Source organism: Falco peregrinus, chromosome 1, assembly GCF_023634155.1.
Source record: "Falco peregrinus isolate bFalPer1 chromosome 1, bFalPer1.pri, whole genome shotgun sequence".
Lineage (NCBI taxonomy): Eukaryota > Metazoa > Chordata > Aves > Falconiformes > Falconidae > Falco > Falco peregrinus.
In genome coordinates, this window is record NC_073721.1 from 78770150 (window position 1) to 78786414 (window position 16265).

General features: G+C 42.0%; 1 protein-coding gene across 5 annotated transcripts in view; it reads left to right on the forward strand.

Moving 5' to 3' along the window:
* SMOC1 (SPARC related modular calcium binding 1) overlaps positions 1 to 16265 on the forward strand; it is a 132061-nt gene that overhangs the window by 51927 nt on the left and 63869 nt on the right. For all 5 annotated transcript variants that reach the window (XM_055819663.1, XM_055819669.1, XM_055819682.1 and 2 more), the window contains exons 4-5: positions 10630 to 10729; positions 13289 to 13336. In XM_055819663.1, the coding sequence (XP_055675638.1) occupies positions 10630 to 10729; positions 13289 to 13336 (148 nt within the window). The remainder of the gene's footprint in view (positions 1 to 10629; positions 10730 to 13288; positions 13337 to 16265) is intronic.

The window sequence follows — 16265 nt, forward strand, 5'->3', positions numbered from 1 at the left end:
GGCTGTGGGAGATTCACTGTTATGGCGTGAACCAAATGATGATAGCAGGATGGGTGCAGTCTCAGCTACTCAGGTGAAGGTCTTGAAAGCTGGGGACCTGTTTTAACCAACTGGAAGCTCTGATTTGATCACCATACCTTAAAAAACAAATACACATGTAATGACATCCACCTCCAGTGCAGCACAGAAACAAATGGCATCAACCTCTAGCACAGCACAGAAACAAGAACAAGTTTCAGGGGAGGTCAGTTTTTCCCTGAAGGTGACCTGCAAAGATAGCTGTGGCTCAGACAGAACAGGGTGGTCTAAGCTTCTTCAGCTGTTACCTGTGCTTCATCTATCCTAGCAAAAAAAGTGGTTTGTTGAGCCGTTTTCCTCTGTAGGGTACTTGTTAGTGACAGGCTTCTCTTTTCTGTTCTATGCCCTGTTGTGGTTTGGGGGGTCTGGCAGAGAGGTGGTGAAAGTGTTTTCCTTGAGGTTTTGATTCTTCACTGTTCCCTTGCTGGAACTAAATGCGTGCTTGTGCTGGTTTCATAATGCTGTTTCTTTTGAGAAGCAGTTCTCAGGCAGGGTAGCGGAGGAGGCTTATGGTTGTGTTGGCCTTTAGTATCTGTGAAAAATGAATAGTCAGGCCTGGTCCCTGAGCATCCTTCAGAAATAGTTGGACTAGGAGAGGTCCAAGAGAATTCCAGAGAAGTTGAAGTAGTTATGGCAAAAACAAAGCCCTCATGAAGGAGATTTTGAGAGGAAGAGTACTTTGCAGAGGCAGGTTAGAAATGAAGAGTGATACTTGGTTCTTTTACCACTAGTATATTGAGTAGTGTTCCAGTGCTAACTGAACTGGGTGTTAAAAATGGCTCATGTGCGGTTCCCTAACAGGTAGGAGGAGTATGCTGTCTGCTTAGTTTGGCTTGCATCTCAAAAGCTAAAATCCTGCAGCCCTGATGACATCTACTTTGTGAATTTAGGTAGATCACACAACTCTTTTTGCCTTAGCTTCCCTATGTCTAGCACTGCTCTAGAGATCTTGTGCCTCAGAGAAATTTTAGGATTCATTAGTTGTTTGCAAAGTCTTTTGAAGGTAAAAATATTTTCCAAAATACAATCAATATTGGGTTCAAAAAGATGAGAAAGACAAAAAGCCTTGGGGTTGGTTCAAACACTTCGTGATGCCTGGGGGAAGAGGAGAGGAAAGATTTTTTTTTTGTGATAACCCACCAAAAATTTTTATTCCCCGCCCCTCAACCTTACCCTCCCATTATCTGGTGTGTGGGAGTGTTTTTATTTTGTTTTTGTGTTTTAGTGGTGAAGTGGGAAAAGTTTATCCATCCTGCCAACTTTGCATACTTATTTGGAGCAGGCATCATCATATTTGTGTACAGTGTGGACCATCTTGGGAAGATGGTGGGGGTAAGAGAAGTGGCTGCAGTTTCTTGGAGTCAGACTACACTCTGAATTGTTGAAATTTGATTCTGTGTAGAGCTGCTTAGGTTATGTTGGCAGTAGAGGGAAATAATTACAAAATCTAGCACAGTGGGCCAACTAAGTGCTCCATGTTAAACCTTTATAGTTCAAGAAAAAAAGGGGAAGGAAAGCTGACTTTCCAATGTCTCTGTCATCTGTCCATCAGCCTCTTGGAGAGTGAAGTAGGAGGTGCCGGCAAAATTTTCATCCTAATAAGCTGGACTGAGTGCAGTTGACAAAGCTTTGTTTCAGACAGGTTTATTTGGAAGGTCTGTTCCTTTCCTGTCCTGGAACCCTGGCCACTGTGGGTTGCCAGTGGAGGGGCAACATGAAACTGCTTACAAAAATTGTGTGTTTTCAGCTGGCAGCCAAGTGGTATTTCACATTCTTCCTCTGTTCAGTCCTATCTGTGAACACTAAAATGCTTTTGTTTTACCTGGCATGATGAAGGAAGCTTCTGATCCCTTTGTAGCTGGAATTAAATGAAATTCGTATCATTCCTTGGATCGTAACAGTATCCCACGTTCCACATACCTCAGGAACCAGCTTCATCATTTATACTGCAGCATCTAAGGTCATTGTCCCTGCATAAGATGTGAATGAAAAACAATGTCAGAGGAAGCTAACTGGTTTCAGCCTGCATTTGAGACAAATATTTCCTTAGCTTCTGGCTCAAATCAGTTAAACTTTGGTTTTAGAAGGATGCATAAAAATTAGAATTTTGGTGAACAGTCTAAATAGGTTTTGCTTCCAGCAACTTATGAATAGATCTCATCTGGTGGAGATGGTTTGGATACTGCATCTCTTGTGCAGAGAATTGGCACCCCTAGGTTCTACTCTGTGTGGAAGCTGTGTAGACCAGTTCTTGAAGTCCCTGAGGCCTTGATGAAGTCAGCTCTGAACTGTTGTTAGTTTTTTCCGGTTCAGTGCCCAGACTGTTGCTCCATTGAACCTCCAAAATCTCAGTTGAGGAGTCCAGAACAGAGCAGCATCTCTCAATTTAAGTTTCTAGGAGAAATACCCGCCATGCTCTTCAGCCTTGAAGCCCCGTCCCAACAAGATGCACATGCTTCAGGGTATACCCTGTATGTAGAGTTGGCTAGGGGAATGTTTTTCAACAACTTTCTGCCTTCTGTGCAACTGTTATTGGAGGAATATTTTGAGTAGAAGAAAAATTCTGATCAGAGGGGAAACGAAGATGCATGCATATATTTAGAATGTCAAATGTCTTAATTGTTACAGTACTCACTGAAGATGTGGATGACTTGCTTTCAGGTCTTGAGCCGAGCCTCTTTTTTGTAGATGTGTACACAGTAGGTGTTCAGGCCCACATCATCCTTGCCATCAAACTTCAGAAGATCTAGGTTTTTGTCTAATTAATTGTTGGAAATACTTGAAAGTTTTGCAGGAGTGAAAAACAAACAGCGCAGGTTTGGGAGCTGCATTTGGTAGTAGTAACTTTATGTTCACAAAACCTGTTTAGTCTTAACCGGATTGAACTGTTGCTTTTGTGGTTTATCATCATCCTCTTGATTAGAAACTAAATTGCAATCACTATGGGTAAACACTAACAGTAGCACTAACTGAAGTTGTTCCTCTGAAAGCCACCCAAGTCTGCCCTTTCCAGCTCCTGGAATTACATTCAGTATGAAACTGTGTAGATTTGGGGCTGGATCCACTGCAAATTGGATGGGGCTGTAGGGTGGTAAAAAGAACATAGCTACTCTGCTGTTTTGTGACTGGCAGTATGTGCTGCATGGGACAGTGGCTGCAGAGGGGAGACCATGCTTGCCTTATCTCCTCCTGCTTCCCTGCAGGGCTGCTGGCTCTGAGATCAGAATGTTAGATGTGGTAACAAGGGTGAAAGGGAGGAGGGCCTGAAGGCAAAGACCTTGATTTGGCTTGCATTTAAACTCCGCATTAGAGAGACATCCTGTGTGTCTTAAGCACTTGTATAATATGCCTGTTTTTTCATTGTCTGTAAAATACAGACCAAAAAGAAGTGTGACTACCAATTCTGTTGTCTGGATGGCCAGTTTTCCTAGGCATGACTAGTTATAACGGGTTTTGAGTACTGCATGAAGAGGAGCAGGCACCTGTCAATTCACTGGTTTTCATAACTGTTTCTATGCACTGTGAGTGCTGCTTCCCGTAGTCTGGGAGTTTGTGTATAGCAAAGATCTTATCAAATCCCTTTTAAGCACTGCTTACACATCTAAAAATGTGGTATGGACTTGCAGCATGGAGGAGGTGGTGGTGCTGCAGGCATGATGGGATGACTGTAAATGGGGAAGGACCTGATGAATTACTCTGGAATTGTTATTTCTTTATATTTCAGTTTGTGTGGAATATTACTTCCTATAACAAAAGCTCTCTGCACTTAGCCCACAGTAATGTAAACATGCAGATAAAATTTGAGTTATTCACAACATAAGAATATGTGTTTGGTATGAGTAATTTGATTAATTGTATAAATCTGAGGTCATGTACTGTTGTGCAAAATTAAACATGACTAAAACCAGTTTCTGTTCCCAAGATTTGTGCTCTCCTTTTTTCTGTTATGCTGTATTTTGCATAAATGCCATTCCCTTTCCATGCTGCACTTAACCTGCTGTGATCTGTTCTTCATAAACAACAGGCTCTATTGGGTAATCTGTGCACTTTCTTTTGCTGCCTAGTGCCATTGGGCTTGTTGCCATGGGCTGAGAGACTTGCATTCTTCATAGTTTTCCCCCCAAGTAGCTTTTTAGAAAAGGTTGCTGAGGTTTTAAATGGGATCTGCTTCAGACAGATTAATATGAACATGAATAATGCTAACCCTGCTTTGGGGGTATAGTCTTGCGGGGCTTTTTGTGGTGTGTCTTGCTGTTTGCTGCCACCTTCCACTGTCTAGCTGTGGTTTCTTTTCCTTGTAAGTCTGCATACAAGTGGCTAAGAGCAAGTCTCCTTGGAGAGTTTCTTTTGAGTTTAGGGCTCTCACAACTGCAGCTGTTGGTGCAGTTACGATGCAGTGCTGAGATTTCTCTTAGAGCAAGTGCATCAGTGAAACCTGTTGTCTTATGATGGGATCAGTGAGTGGGCTGACTGTCAGAGCAGTTTGCCATTATCAGATAGCTTCCAGAGCACTCCTACATCTGGTAATACAAGTCTGTTTAGAAAAAGCAATCTGTATTACAGTCCGTAGCAATAGTTTTGTTCTGTGCTATGCTAATGCGTGTACAAAGTACTGCATTCTCCTAAGTCCTACAAACAGACCCCTTTCTAAAGATGTCGAGAACCCTCTCAGCATTCAGTGTGACTTTGTGATCCAAGTCTGTTCCTCTGTGTTGACTAGTGTAGCGTGATGCTGAGCAGAATTACAAACTCATTTCTTAATGCAGCATGGTGTTTGGGGCACTGTGTAGACATATCCCGCATTCCCTGGATGCTGTCTATTATTCCATTATTCAGTGTTTATGCTGTAGCAATACTAAGCTCTCAAGGATTTAACTTCTCCTTTCAGAAGAAAAGAACACAGTCTGTCTTGCTAGATTAAAGGAACTCTTTCTTAATAAAGAATCTGGGCTTTAATTAGTAGATGGTTCTAGCTTTTTCTGGTAAAAGACATTCCTTCTATAAAAGACTGTAGCTGGAGCTCTCTGTGACTATTGCTCTGCAGATTTGGCTGCTACTTATGTGCTTCTTTACTTCCTGCAACTCTTACTGTGTTTCTCATTTGTATATTGAGCTGAAGATACCCATGGATGGGTAAGGAGGTAGCAACTTTGGTTATATATGGCACTTCTTCAAAGAACCACCAGTCAAGAGAGCAAAGGAGCAAGTTCTTAAAGCAAGAGTGGATGTCCTTAAGGAAAGCAGCAATGTAAGGTCACTTTTAACTTTAAAGGATCATGTTCTGTGTCAGAAGCAGTGAGCCTCTCTTGAGGATCCCTCTCCTGAGCTAAAAGTGGTATCTCTGCCAGAGTGTTAGCAATGCCCTTGATGGTGGCTAAGATTTTTTTTTTTTTTTTTCCTGCCAGAAATTATTTCTTTCCCTGGTTATATGAATAGTGAAATTCCTGTGGAGCAAGCATTTCTTGAACGGTGCATAGACTCAAGGGGGGTGGTTGCTGCATAAAGCCCTGGTGGGAATATTTGTCTACACAACATCATTTGGGAAGAATTAAATGTGAGCAGGGAGCAGAAAAAGTGACAAAAATGATTTAAGGGTTTGTAGACTCAAAGAAGCTCAAAGTTAAGATGCAGACTGATTCATAGCTTCCTAAAATTGTCTGTAAAGGCAAGGCAGCCTTCTGACTATAGTCTGCTGACTCTTAATCTGGCAGAAAGTATGGCAAGATCCAGGGTCTAAGCAATAGAAGACATTTAAACCAGAACAGAGACATCACTTAAGATAAACAGCCATCAGGCCAGTGTGCCAATTGTGTACCACCAACTTGGGTTCAGAGAACTTTCTAGATGAGTCTCAATGGCTTGAACAAAGGAAAGGCTTGATTGAAAATTGATGTGTGACACTGTGGCTTCTGCTCCGTGGGTCATACCAGATGACCTACTGGCTTGGAACAATTTAGCTGTTTTTAGAGCAAAGGAGCACCTGGGTGCAAACAGAGTTCGGAGCCTTGCCTTGTGCTGTGAGTGTGGGCAGTAGTAACTCTGCTGTCTGCCCCCGCCCTCAGCAGTGCTATTCAAAAACTGGATGTCTTTTTTCTTCTTCCCTAGAAGTATTGCTTTGAATGCAGAAGGAATGTTTTTCTTCTATTCTTCTCTCTGCCCTGCATTATGGAAGGAGCCAAGAAATGTTTGTCTGATCTGCGATGGGATAGAAATTGGTTACCAACCTCTTGATCTGGACAGTAGTGAAAGGCTGGTCTGAGCATTTAATGTTCCTGTGCTTGGCCCAGTGCTTGTCTAAGGCACTCTCAAGCCTCTTTTAGCAAGCTTCTTCCTATAAGTCTGTAAAGACTGGTTTCAGCCATCACAGAATTACTGCTTTGTCCTTGTTCTTTCCCATTTCCAGTTTATCTTTTTGAAACAGCCACTTGATCCTCCTTTGTCAAATGGCTGTAAAGGGATGATACTGCTTGCTTGTTGCGAGAAGGTTTGGTCTACTTGGGAATCTGATTCTGGCATTGCCAGTAAGATAATGAAGAAACCCATACAGCAGCTCCTTTCTCCCTCAAGAAATTAAGATGCAGAGTCATCTGCCAGTGACTATAATGTTTTCATACTTCATTTCATAATGGACTTGATTGAGAGCAGGTGGCCATTCAGGTGGCCAGTGGCTAGTATGTTAGCTACTGTTTGATTTCACGCATCACAATGGCAGGGGGGAACAGAGGAGCTACTGCTACAGTCTTTATGTGGGCAGTGGTGGCAGAGCATTTGGTTTTGGGTTTGTCCCTCATGCTTTTCATTCATCAGTTGAGACACGGTTGAGATGGCATATCTCTCACTTATGAAAAATAGGAATGGTGTCCTCCTGCACAATCAGGGATTTGGGTGCTTGCAGCAGTTGGATTTTTTTTTTTAAAGTGTAGATGTTACTGGGGAATCTGTTGGAAGACCTCAAGCGATTTGCAGGTTTTATTTCTCTGGTTTCCTATTATGTAACTTAAAATGTTCTGCTGTTGGGTAGGTGTATATTTGATATGTCAGACTCTGTCATGTGTCTTTCAAGCAGTAATCATACAATTATTTAGACTGAGAAAAAACCTTTTAAAATAAGAGTCCAATTGTTAATCTAGCACTGTCAAGTTCACCACTAAACCATGTCCCTAAGCACTGCATCTACACGTCTTTTAAATACCTCCAGGAACGGTGACTCAACCACTCCCCTGGGCAGCCTGTTCCAATGCTGGACAACCCAGTGAAGACATTTTTTCCTAATATCCAATCTAAACCTCCCTTGGTGCAACTTGAGGCCGTTTCCTCTCATCCTATTGCTTGTTACTTGACAGAGGAGACCAACACTCACCTCACTACAACCTCCCTGCAGGTAGTTGTAGAGACTGATAAGGTCTCCCCTGAGACTCCTTTTCTCCAGGCTAACCAACCCTCAGCTGCTCCTCACAGGACTTGCTCTCTAGACCCTTCAGCAGCTTTGCTGCTCTTCTTTGAAGATGCTCCAGCACCTTAATGTCTTTCTTGTAGCGAGGGGCCCAAAACTGACACAGTATTTGAGGTGTGGCCTCACCAGTGCTGAGCATTATGTGTCTGCAGATTGGTTAGCAATCAAGGTTTTTTGTATATAAAATTGGTAATGTATTTTCTCTGACACAATGCTTAGCTTTAGAAGACTGAGCGCCAAAAAAAGGCAAACACACTTTTTCTAACATGTATTTTGGTGGAGCCCAAATTAACTCAGTAACTGAAGATTAGGTCTGTACAGTAAACGAGTGTCACTTTTACAGTTACTCTTCTGATTATAACAGTATTTAAAAATCTTGCTACTGTGGGAGTAGGATTAGAATGAGGTTGAATTTTGGGTAGAAGATTTAAATGAAATTAAGCAACAAAAACTCAAACCTGAGGTAATTGGAAACTCATAGGAAAAATTTAAAGTAAACCCCATGATTTTCAAGATTCTTTACTACAGGTGCTCTAGAATAGTTGACAGAACACAAACTTTACAGAGTTTGTGTTTACATGCGGAGTGTAGGAATAGTACTGGATCAGCTATTGCTTCTACATTTTTTTTTTCAATGTCGTACCAGTGCTGTGTAAGTGATGAAAAGTATACTGGGGTTTTTTTTCTCAGCCTGGCAAGCTGCGAACTCTAGGCTGTAGACCACTGTTGCTATGACACCTAAATATGCTGAGACCTGGTCACATAAAATGATGAAAGGTAGCATCTCTCAACGCAAAGATGTCCAGGAATGCCAACTGCAGTTGTTTTTGAGGCTTCTGAAGTGTCCATTCTTCTTGGGTAGTTGTCTGGCCTTTAGGATAAGGGCTGAGATTTGATTGCTGCTGTTATGCATAGTAGGAAAGCCCTTTGGTGCTGCAGAACATGCGGGTGTTGTGAAAGTGCTGTCAATCTGAGATTTTATTTTTTTTTGCAGGGGTAAGAAAGGGTCATGGCCTACCAGTCTAAGGAAGACCAGCATTCCTTAGCTTAGTTATTTACAAAATTACTTTGCTTTTAAAGTGCTTGGCTTGCATAAATGAGTGTATGTAATTGGTAGGTCTCAACTGAGATGAGTTGCATAACGTGCTCCTAGTTAATGCATCTATCCTAAATTTATGTCACTGTGTTTTTTGGACTCCTCTGCCTTGTACTTTGTTATTTTCTGAAGGCTTGGCTGAAGGAATATCAAGTCACTAGTACTTGCATTTTCTTAAATGTTGGGTATGCTGGATTTTTTCTCTAATGTAACATGGAATGGTTTTGCCCTATGAATTCAAGACCCTATCCTGCAATTTGTCTCTATCTCTGGGTAGGATTTTTTATAATTAATGTTTAGATGTAAAGACAGTTTCTTGTACTGTTGGGAATGCAATAATGTGTGTGTGATCAGCAAGGATAAATGCTAAACACAGAAACCCAAGCAGTTCCATCACACTCATTTTGAATGTGCAATTGATTATATTGAGCAATAAGAAATACTTGCAATTTTATTATTGCTAATTATATTCACAGTGGTTTTGAGTAATTTGCAATTAATTTTGTGATATATTGAGAGAATAAAGATGGAAATGTGCAGATAGCAGCAACAGTGACTTTAGTAACATGAGTACATGAGAGTATTGTTGATTTTGGCTGCTAAAAGTGAATTTGCTCAAGGCAAAATGATTGATTTGCACTTTAGTGAAACCAAAGATAAACACGTGGTACCGCGTTATAATTGCTCTTAGATCATGTTTTATGTGGTACTCAAAGCCTTTTAAAAAGACTGTCGTTAAGTCTCTGAACAAACTCTGCTACCTTAGGGAATCGAAGCCAGCTGTCAGCAAGGGAGAATGGCTGGTTTAGGTCTGAAGGATCCCTAATGAAGGGAATGGTGCAAACATCCCATCATTCTTCTGTGTGGAGAGGACCGGAATGGGAAATTGGCTCCAGTGAACTTGTTTGGAAAAAGAGAGAATGAGCAGAATTCAATCTAGAAGTAAAAGACAGGTTCTGAAGTAATCTCATTTCGTGGCTTGTTTTTCAGAAATTTGAAGGACCCATCTCTAGCATATAGTAACGTATGCATTTCTGTACCATTCCACAGTGGGGGATCGTTCACTTTTTTTCTCAAGGGAAGTCAAAGGCATCCCAAATTCCATCCAAATACTGACCACTCTGTGAAGCTGAGTAACCAGATCTGTTAAGCTGGATGAAACTATAGTGCCACTGAACTAATGTCTGCATAGATGTTACCAAGACCAGTTTGCTAGGTTGAGATTTTTCTGTTCTGCCTTTAGAGGTCTTCATCTGAACTAGTTCATTCTGGTATCCTTCCATGGTGAAGGAATTGGGCACCTCTAGAAGTCCAGGTCAGAAGTAGAGCTTTAAAGTTAAACAAGATGAATCTTACGCTGTGTACCTTTTGGCTCATTAGAGTCTCCATCAAATGTTCTTAAGACCTTGTCAATATATGAAGAGCAAGCATGTTGGATCTCGCTCCTACTGCCTAGGTTGACATAGTAACAGGAGAGAGCTTAAATCTATCTGGAGAAGGTTTGTTAACATAACAAGTCAGTGTTGCATTTTTTCCAGCCTGTTTTAGTGAACAAAATGCTCTTGAAATGCCCACAGATGCTGTTTTCAAGCAGTGGCTGTGGAATTGGGCCAGGGTGGCATTTTCACATCCCAGCTGGGATGAAGTGGGACAGCTATTTAGTGGTAAATAGTAAATGGGATTTAGCAGAGGGTGGAACGAGCTGACACTTAACTGTTGCTTCCCCAAACTAAAGCGTTCTCAGCTGACGACTAGTAATTCTTTTGCCTCCTGAATTGCAGCTAAAGGAGTTGGAGTAGGAGAAATAAAGGTTATTTGGGGAGGGAGGTGAGGTGAGAAAGAAAAGATAATGGTATCAGACACTCCTCTGTGTGACATCCTCGCTCTGAAGCATGTGTTTGTGATGCACCTGGACTGGAACTTCCACTAAGATGCTGGATTATAATAAAAGTGGTGGGTGATAGTGAGAAATGAAATGCCTGCTCTTTGTTTTATTAAACAGGTGCAGTGCCATACCTACACTGGATACTGCTGGTGTGTGACACCTGATGGCAAGCCTATTAGCGGCTCTTCTGTACAGAACAAAACTCCTGTATGTTCAGGTACTGTGGGAGTGGCTTTAACAAATACTAATTTAATAACCCAAGAGGGCTGGGAAGAATGTGTCCTGTTGAGAGTGCTTAATCTTTTCAGGTGACTTGGCCCATTTACCTGACTTAACAACTGTAGTTGTGCTTCTGTCTCCCTGTGTTCTTGCTGGCATTTTGGAAGCTGCAAGGGAGCTTGGACTGTGGCATGCCCATCCTGCAGTTAGGGTACAGGCATTCCCTGCAAGGCTCACGGAGAAAAAACAGCTGAGTAACAGCTGTGGTAGCCAAGGCAAGAGTCATAATGTTGCTGTGTACACCAAAGCCAGAGAAACTTGTAACAGATGGGACAACTTTTTTTCCATGGTATTTTAAAGAAGTGGTTCTTGGGCTGTATTTAGTGGGCCATGGAGTCATTTTGCCTTCAGAGTGACTTCAGTTAAAAGTTTGATACGGCGGTTCTGTGAGAAGCTGGTAGTTGTTGACTGCTTGCCTCCAAATCTGGAGTCCTGCTGTTATAAGGAATTTGGGTCTTCTGATCGTGGTGTTCAGTTCTAGGATCCCCGTGTTTATTTCAAGGGGCTGGACAGCACTGGGCTTGCACCACAGCTCACAAGGAGGCCCAGAGCCAGGCTGTTACTCATGCATTTATTAAGTGATGTGCTTCTGTGCACTCAGCCTGATGCTGCTCTGTCGCCTGGTGGTTTACTGGGCCCAAACCCATACTTTTCTGTACTTAAAACAGAGTGATGCTGTTTGTTTTTTGTCCCCACCATTCAATATGGCAGCTCATGGCTCAAACGAGATGAGGGTGGGCTCTAGACTTTCGTACGGCCCTGATCACCTGTGAACAGTTGAGCCTGTTCAGCGGCGGTGAACAGAGCTGCTCTGGCAGCAGCACGCTAAGCCCAGGGAAGAGTGGGAAGCTGTTCCGTGCTGTTCGGGAGAATTCAGGGGAAACATATGAATTGTGCTGCCTCCCATGCTACCCACCATGCCGCCCCCCCCCCCCCCCCCCCCCCCCCAAATAATAAGTAAGAAAAGACAGCAAGCATAGGAGTTTGTTTCTGTTTCTGATGTGCTCAGTGATACTATATAGGCACTGCTGCTGTCTCTGGCTTCATGCTCTGCAACCTGCACCCCGTGGCTGTTTAATGTATTTCTTCCTTCACACCTAGCAGTGTTTGCTCTTTAGGTGGGAGCGTGACAGCAGTCAAACCTTTGGGCTTTTTTAATCCTTCTCACCTTATTCAGCGTACTCTTGGCTGTAAGGTTTTTGTAGTAATAACTTGCATGAGGGTTTGAGTTGAGTGGGAGAACTTTCTGAGAAGCAGTGAGTCAGTGTAGCTTGAGGGAATGCTTGGTGTTTCACAGGTACATGTAAAGAAAATGAGACTAATACCCTTTTTTAGTGTAAGATGAAATGCTATGGTAATTTGGCTTAAATCTTAGAATATGGCTTTCTTCCACAGTTCCCAGTATATGATTTTGGTAGGGCTTGGTTTAGAGTTTTGCTGATGTGTTTGTTTAGTCTTGAGCTGTTCATAAAATCATGTTACCAGGAAAGTCATGGTGCATTGTAGGACACACAGATGTTAGGCCTATGATGACTAATATTGAGTATGTGCTTCTTACTTGTAATTCAGTAGTAGATCTGTGATGAACTGATCTGTGAGTGAAAGTGTCTGGACGATAGAGTTTGTTTAGGGTTTTCTTCACAAGACTCTTGAGCCTGTTGGAGCTGCCTCCTTTGGAGCTGACTTTTGATCCATGTTTCCTGGAAGGATCAGTAATCACTGGATCTGTTCAGTAATGGTGCACAGAAGAATCAGTTTCTTGTGAATAAAGCTTTTCTGGAAAAAAAAGGTGTCTTGTCATAGATTTTTTTTTTTTTAATATGCACCTTAGTAATGGACTTGTTAAAAAAACCTTTTATTATCAGTTCAAGTTTCAGTGGAAAACTGTGTGATGATGCTCTAAAGTGAACTGCAGAAAGTGTAGAATCATATATATTATGTTAAGATCTAAGTTATATTAAAAAACCCAGGATGTGTTCTATTCAAGTACATGCTGGATCTTGTCAGTGTCCCTTTTCAAACAGCTGGGGATGTTCAGGGGCTGGTTGAAATACATTTTCTGCAAGTTGTCCCACTTAATCCCTTTCCTTTAAAATAACTGCCCTTGCATTCCCACCTGTTTTTGATTTGTTCTTTCTGACATTTGCAAACAAAAGTGACTCTTACTGATCTTTCCTTTTTGCCCTTGGATTTATTCCAGGTTTCTTACTAGCACACTGCTCTACTGAGCTCTTTCAAATTGCTAGATCCAGCTACTAAAGATTTCTTGTCTACCCTCATCCTGATTTAACATCTTAACACATAAAACTTCCTTATGCTGGTTGAAGCCACAGCCCCTCTGAATCCTAAACTGAGCTGTTGGGAAGTGAAACAGACACTTTGTGGGTTGAGATATGGCTGTATTAATGTGATGTTATGTGTTCTGTGTGATCATGCAGCATCTAAATAGATGTCTTTTTTTTTTTTTTTTTTTTAATTTATTTTTCCTCCCCTTTAGGTTCTGTAACTGATAAGCCATCAAGCCAGGGTAATTCGGGAAGGAAAGGTGAGTGGAGTCCTGTGCTTCAGCAACGTCTTTTGTAATAGCAGCTGCCCAGCCAAGTCCCTTGAGATAACTCAAACCTGGGTTCTTAACCAGCTTGGTGTGCAGGAGGCTTATGTACCTTTGGACCTCCCCCTGCAGCAGGAGGAATAAGATGACAGTCTGTTCATGTACCACCCTGTGGAGTACAAAATGGTGTGCTCTGTGCTTATCAGCTAAGATGTCATATGTGAAAGCAGAGCTTCCCAGAGGGGCGGCTGGCACAGAATAACCTCTGCTTGTTCACCTTGAAGTTAACTACTGAGTGTTTCTCAGTAAAATCCCTAGAGATTAGGAAGGCTGTCAATATGACTAGTACACTGGATGTCAGGAGTGCCAATGTCGTGGTTGTGACTTTATATGCGTTGAAAGGTGGTATTTTTAATAGAGCATAAAACCCTCTGGCCAGCTGGAGCAGTGCTGGATTAAACCCTAGCCATGCTTGGAAACCTCACTGTTTTGTGCATTTGGTGTAGGTCCTCCTTTACACTCCTTTCTTTGGTCCTTGTCTTTCCTGAGCAAGGCACTAGATGTGTTGTTGTTCTTCTCCTGTGTGTATTCCTTACCTGTGTCCTCTGATTTGCATTCATTGAAATAGTCTTGGGAGGGGTGACCGCTGAAGTATACATCAAGGAGTAGTCAAATTTGTCTTCAGACCTTCTCCACACCCTGATTTTCAGTCATGCTCCCCTCTACCCCCCACCTCCGGAGTCAACTTTTGAGTTTGACTCCTTACTACAGCACTGAATTCATCCTCAATTCCTGCCGGTGAGGATGAAGGCTGTTTCCTAGGAGAAATTCCTGTTTTGATAATCTGATGCAGTATTTTTACTGCTCTCTAAACCAATTATTCCTGACACTTCAAAATACAGGAAAATGCCTACCTTGACACCAACATTTAATTTGAAGATCATCTTCCATGCTGGGACTGCCAATTCAGTCCTGAAAACACTTAACAGGAATTAGAGATTGCTGCGTTCCAAGCAGTGATGCATTTTGAGTATATCTGCTCTCCAGCCTATCGCTTGTGTACAGTAGCTTAGGAAAACAACGATGCAAAGAAAACTGCTTAGTTAAAACCGAATGCTGAAGCCTGCTTCTTATTTTAGACAAGGTTATGTCTCTGTAAACCTGTAATTGTGGTAATGTGTAATCGGCATCTGTATGCATTGTTATCTTTCTCTTAATGCAGTCATCGCTAGTCTAGCCTGAAGTGCAAGCAACTCCAGTTGCTCTTGAAATCTGCATTATTTGTGAGTGGGGGTTGTATGTAGGCTTCCTACCTGACTAGTCCTGGTTTGTTCTAGAATTGGAAACAGCTGACACTGGATTTCATAAGAAACAGGAGCAAAACGGGTAAACATCTGAACTTGTTTTTCCCACTTCACTCCCTTTATTAATTCTAAGGTTGGGACATGCAAAAAAGGGAACTGTAAATGGAATGAATTAATCTAAAACTTGTAATATAAATTGATTCTCCTTGGAGGCTGCCTGTTTCAAGAACAGCGTACACTTGGTCACATGGCTGCAGAAACATCTATGGAGTACCTGTCAAGAAAAGGGAAATGTTTCCCTTTGGGCCAGCATGCTTTGAACAATCATGTCAGCTTGCTGTCCCCTCCAATTCTGAATGTGTTCATATCTGTTGGAAGCCCCTGCACAAGCCACTTTGACCTTTGTCCATCATGTTAGAAAGATACTTGTGAGCAATTGTTAAAGTCGTCTTTCAAAATCAAGAGGGTTTTTAGAAGCTGAAATAATTTGGTTTAAAATTTGGTGGTTTGGCTAGTGATGAATGCCTAATCTAAAAATGAATTTGTCTTTCTTATCAGTGTTTTTTCTTGACTTAAGTTACCCTGATTCAGAACTCCAGTATCAGCTCTTGTAAGCAAGTTGGAACCAAGAACAGCCTGGCTGCCTTGCAGGAAGGTGGTTGTTGGAGGTCTGGCTTCTCTGAAGACTGGTGGCTAGCCAGTGTGCATGTAACCATCCATTCTAGCTGAGTGTTCAGACTTTTTGCAAAGATTGCCCTTTGCAAGAAGACAAAAAGGGCAGGATGAGGAGGGGTCCAGCAGGAACTGGGTCAGTGTTGACCTTTCTGTTATAGAGGCACAGCTTTGAAACTTCTGACATCACTCTGGGCAGCTGTCACCTGACTTGGGAGCTTTTGGCTTTTTCCCACTGCAAAGCAGAGTCCTCTTTCCATCCCTGAATTAGGGTCTCTGAGTGAAAGAGTATTATCTGGCATGGAATAGGCACTTTCGGGAAGAAAAGGAAAAACTAAGACTCTCAAAAGTGATTTCTTTTCTCCCATTCATACAGGAATGTAAAATATGGAGCTAATAAAAGGCACCAGCATCACACAAAGTTTAAAGTCTTCAGGGCAAATTAGTTTTTTGGATGGAGGCTGCTCTGCCTTAAAAACAGTGCAGATGGGTAGGCTTAAGCTTTTGGGTAATAAATGAAGGCTTTATTAGCACGTTAGCTCTCCTTTAGAAGAGATGAATTAATGCTGGAAAGAGAAGAAGACTGGTTATTGGTAATAACTCTCCTCCAAATGTTTCCATCCTGTTTAGCCCTAATTTCTGGGGGTCAATAGGTACAATGGAGTCACCAGAAGATGTGAGGTAACGTGATTCCACTCACAGGTTCTGTCACTACTGTGGAAAAGAAAATGTAATGGCTTTATGGTCACATGGCTTGGCATGTAGCTCCGTAAGTGGTTCTGTGGAGCTTTATGCAGAGAACAGGCAAGAGTGTTGGCAAGAAATCCTTTTTATTTTTGAATCCCGTGCTCTGGTTGCCCATGTTTACATTGCTGCTATTGCTGTATGATGCAATGCCAGTTACTCATATGATTTGCCCTGTAAGGTAATTTAAATCAAATTAAATT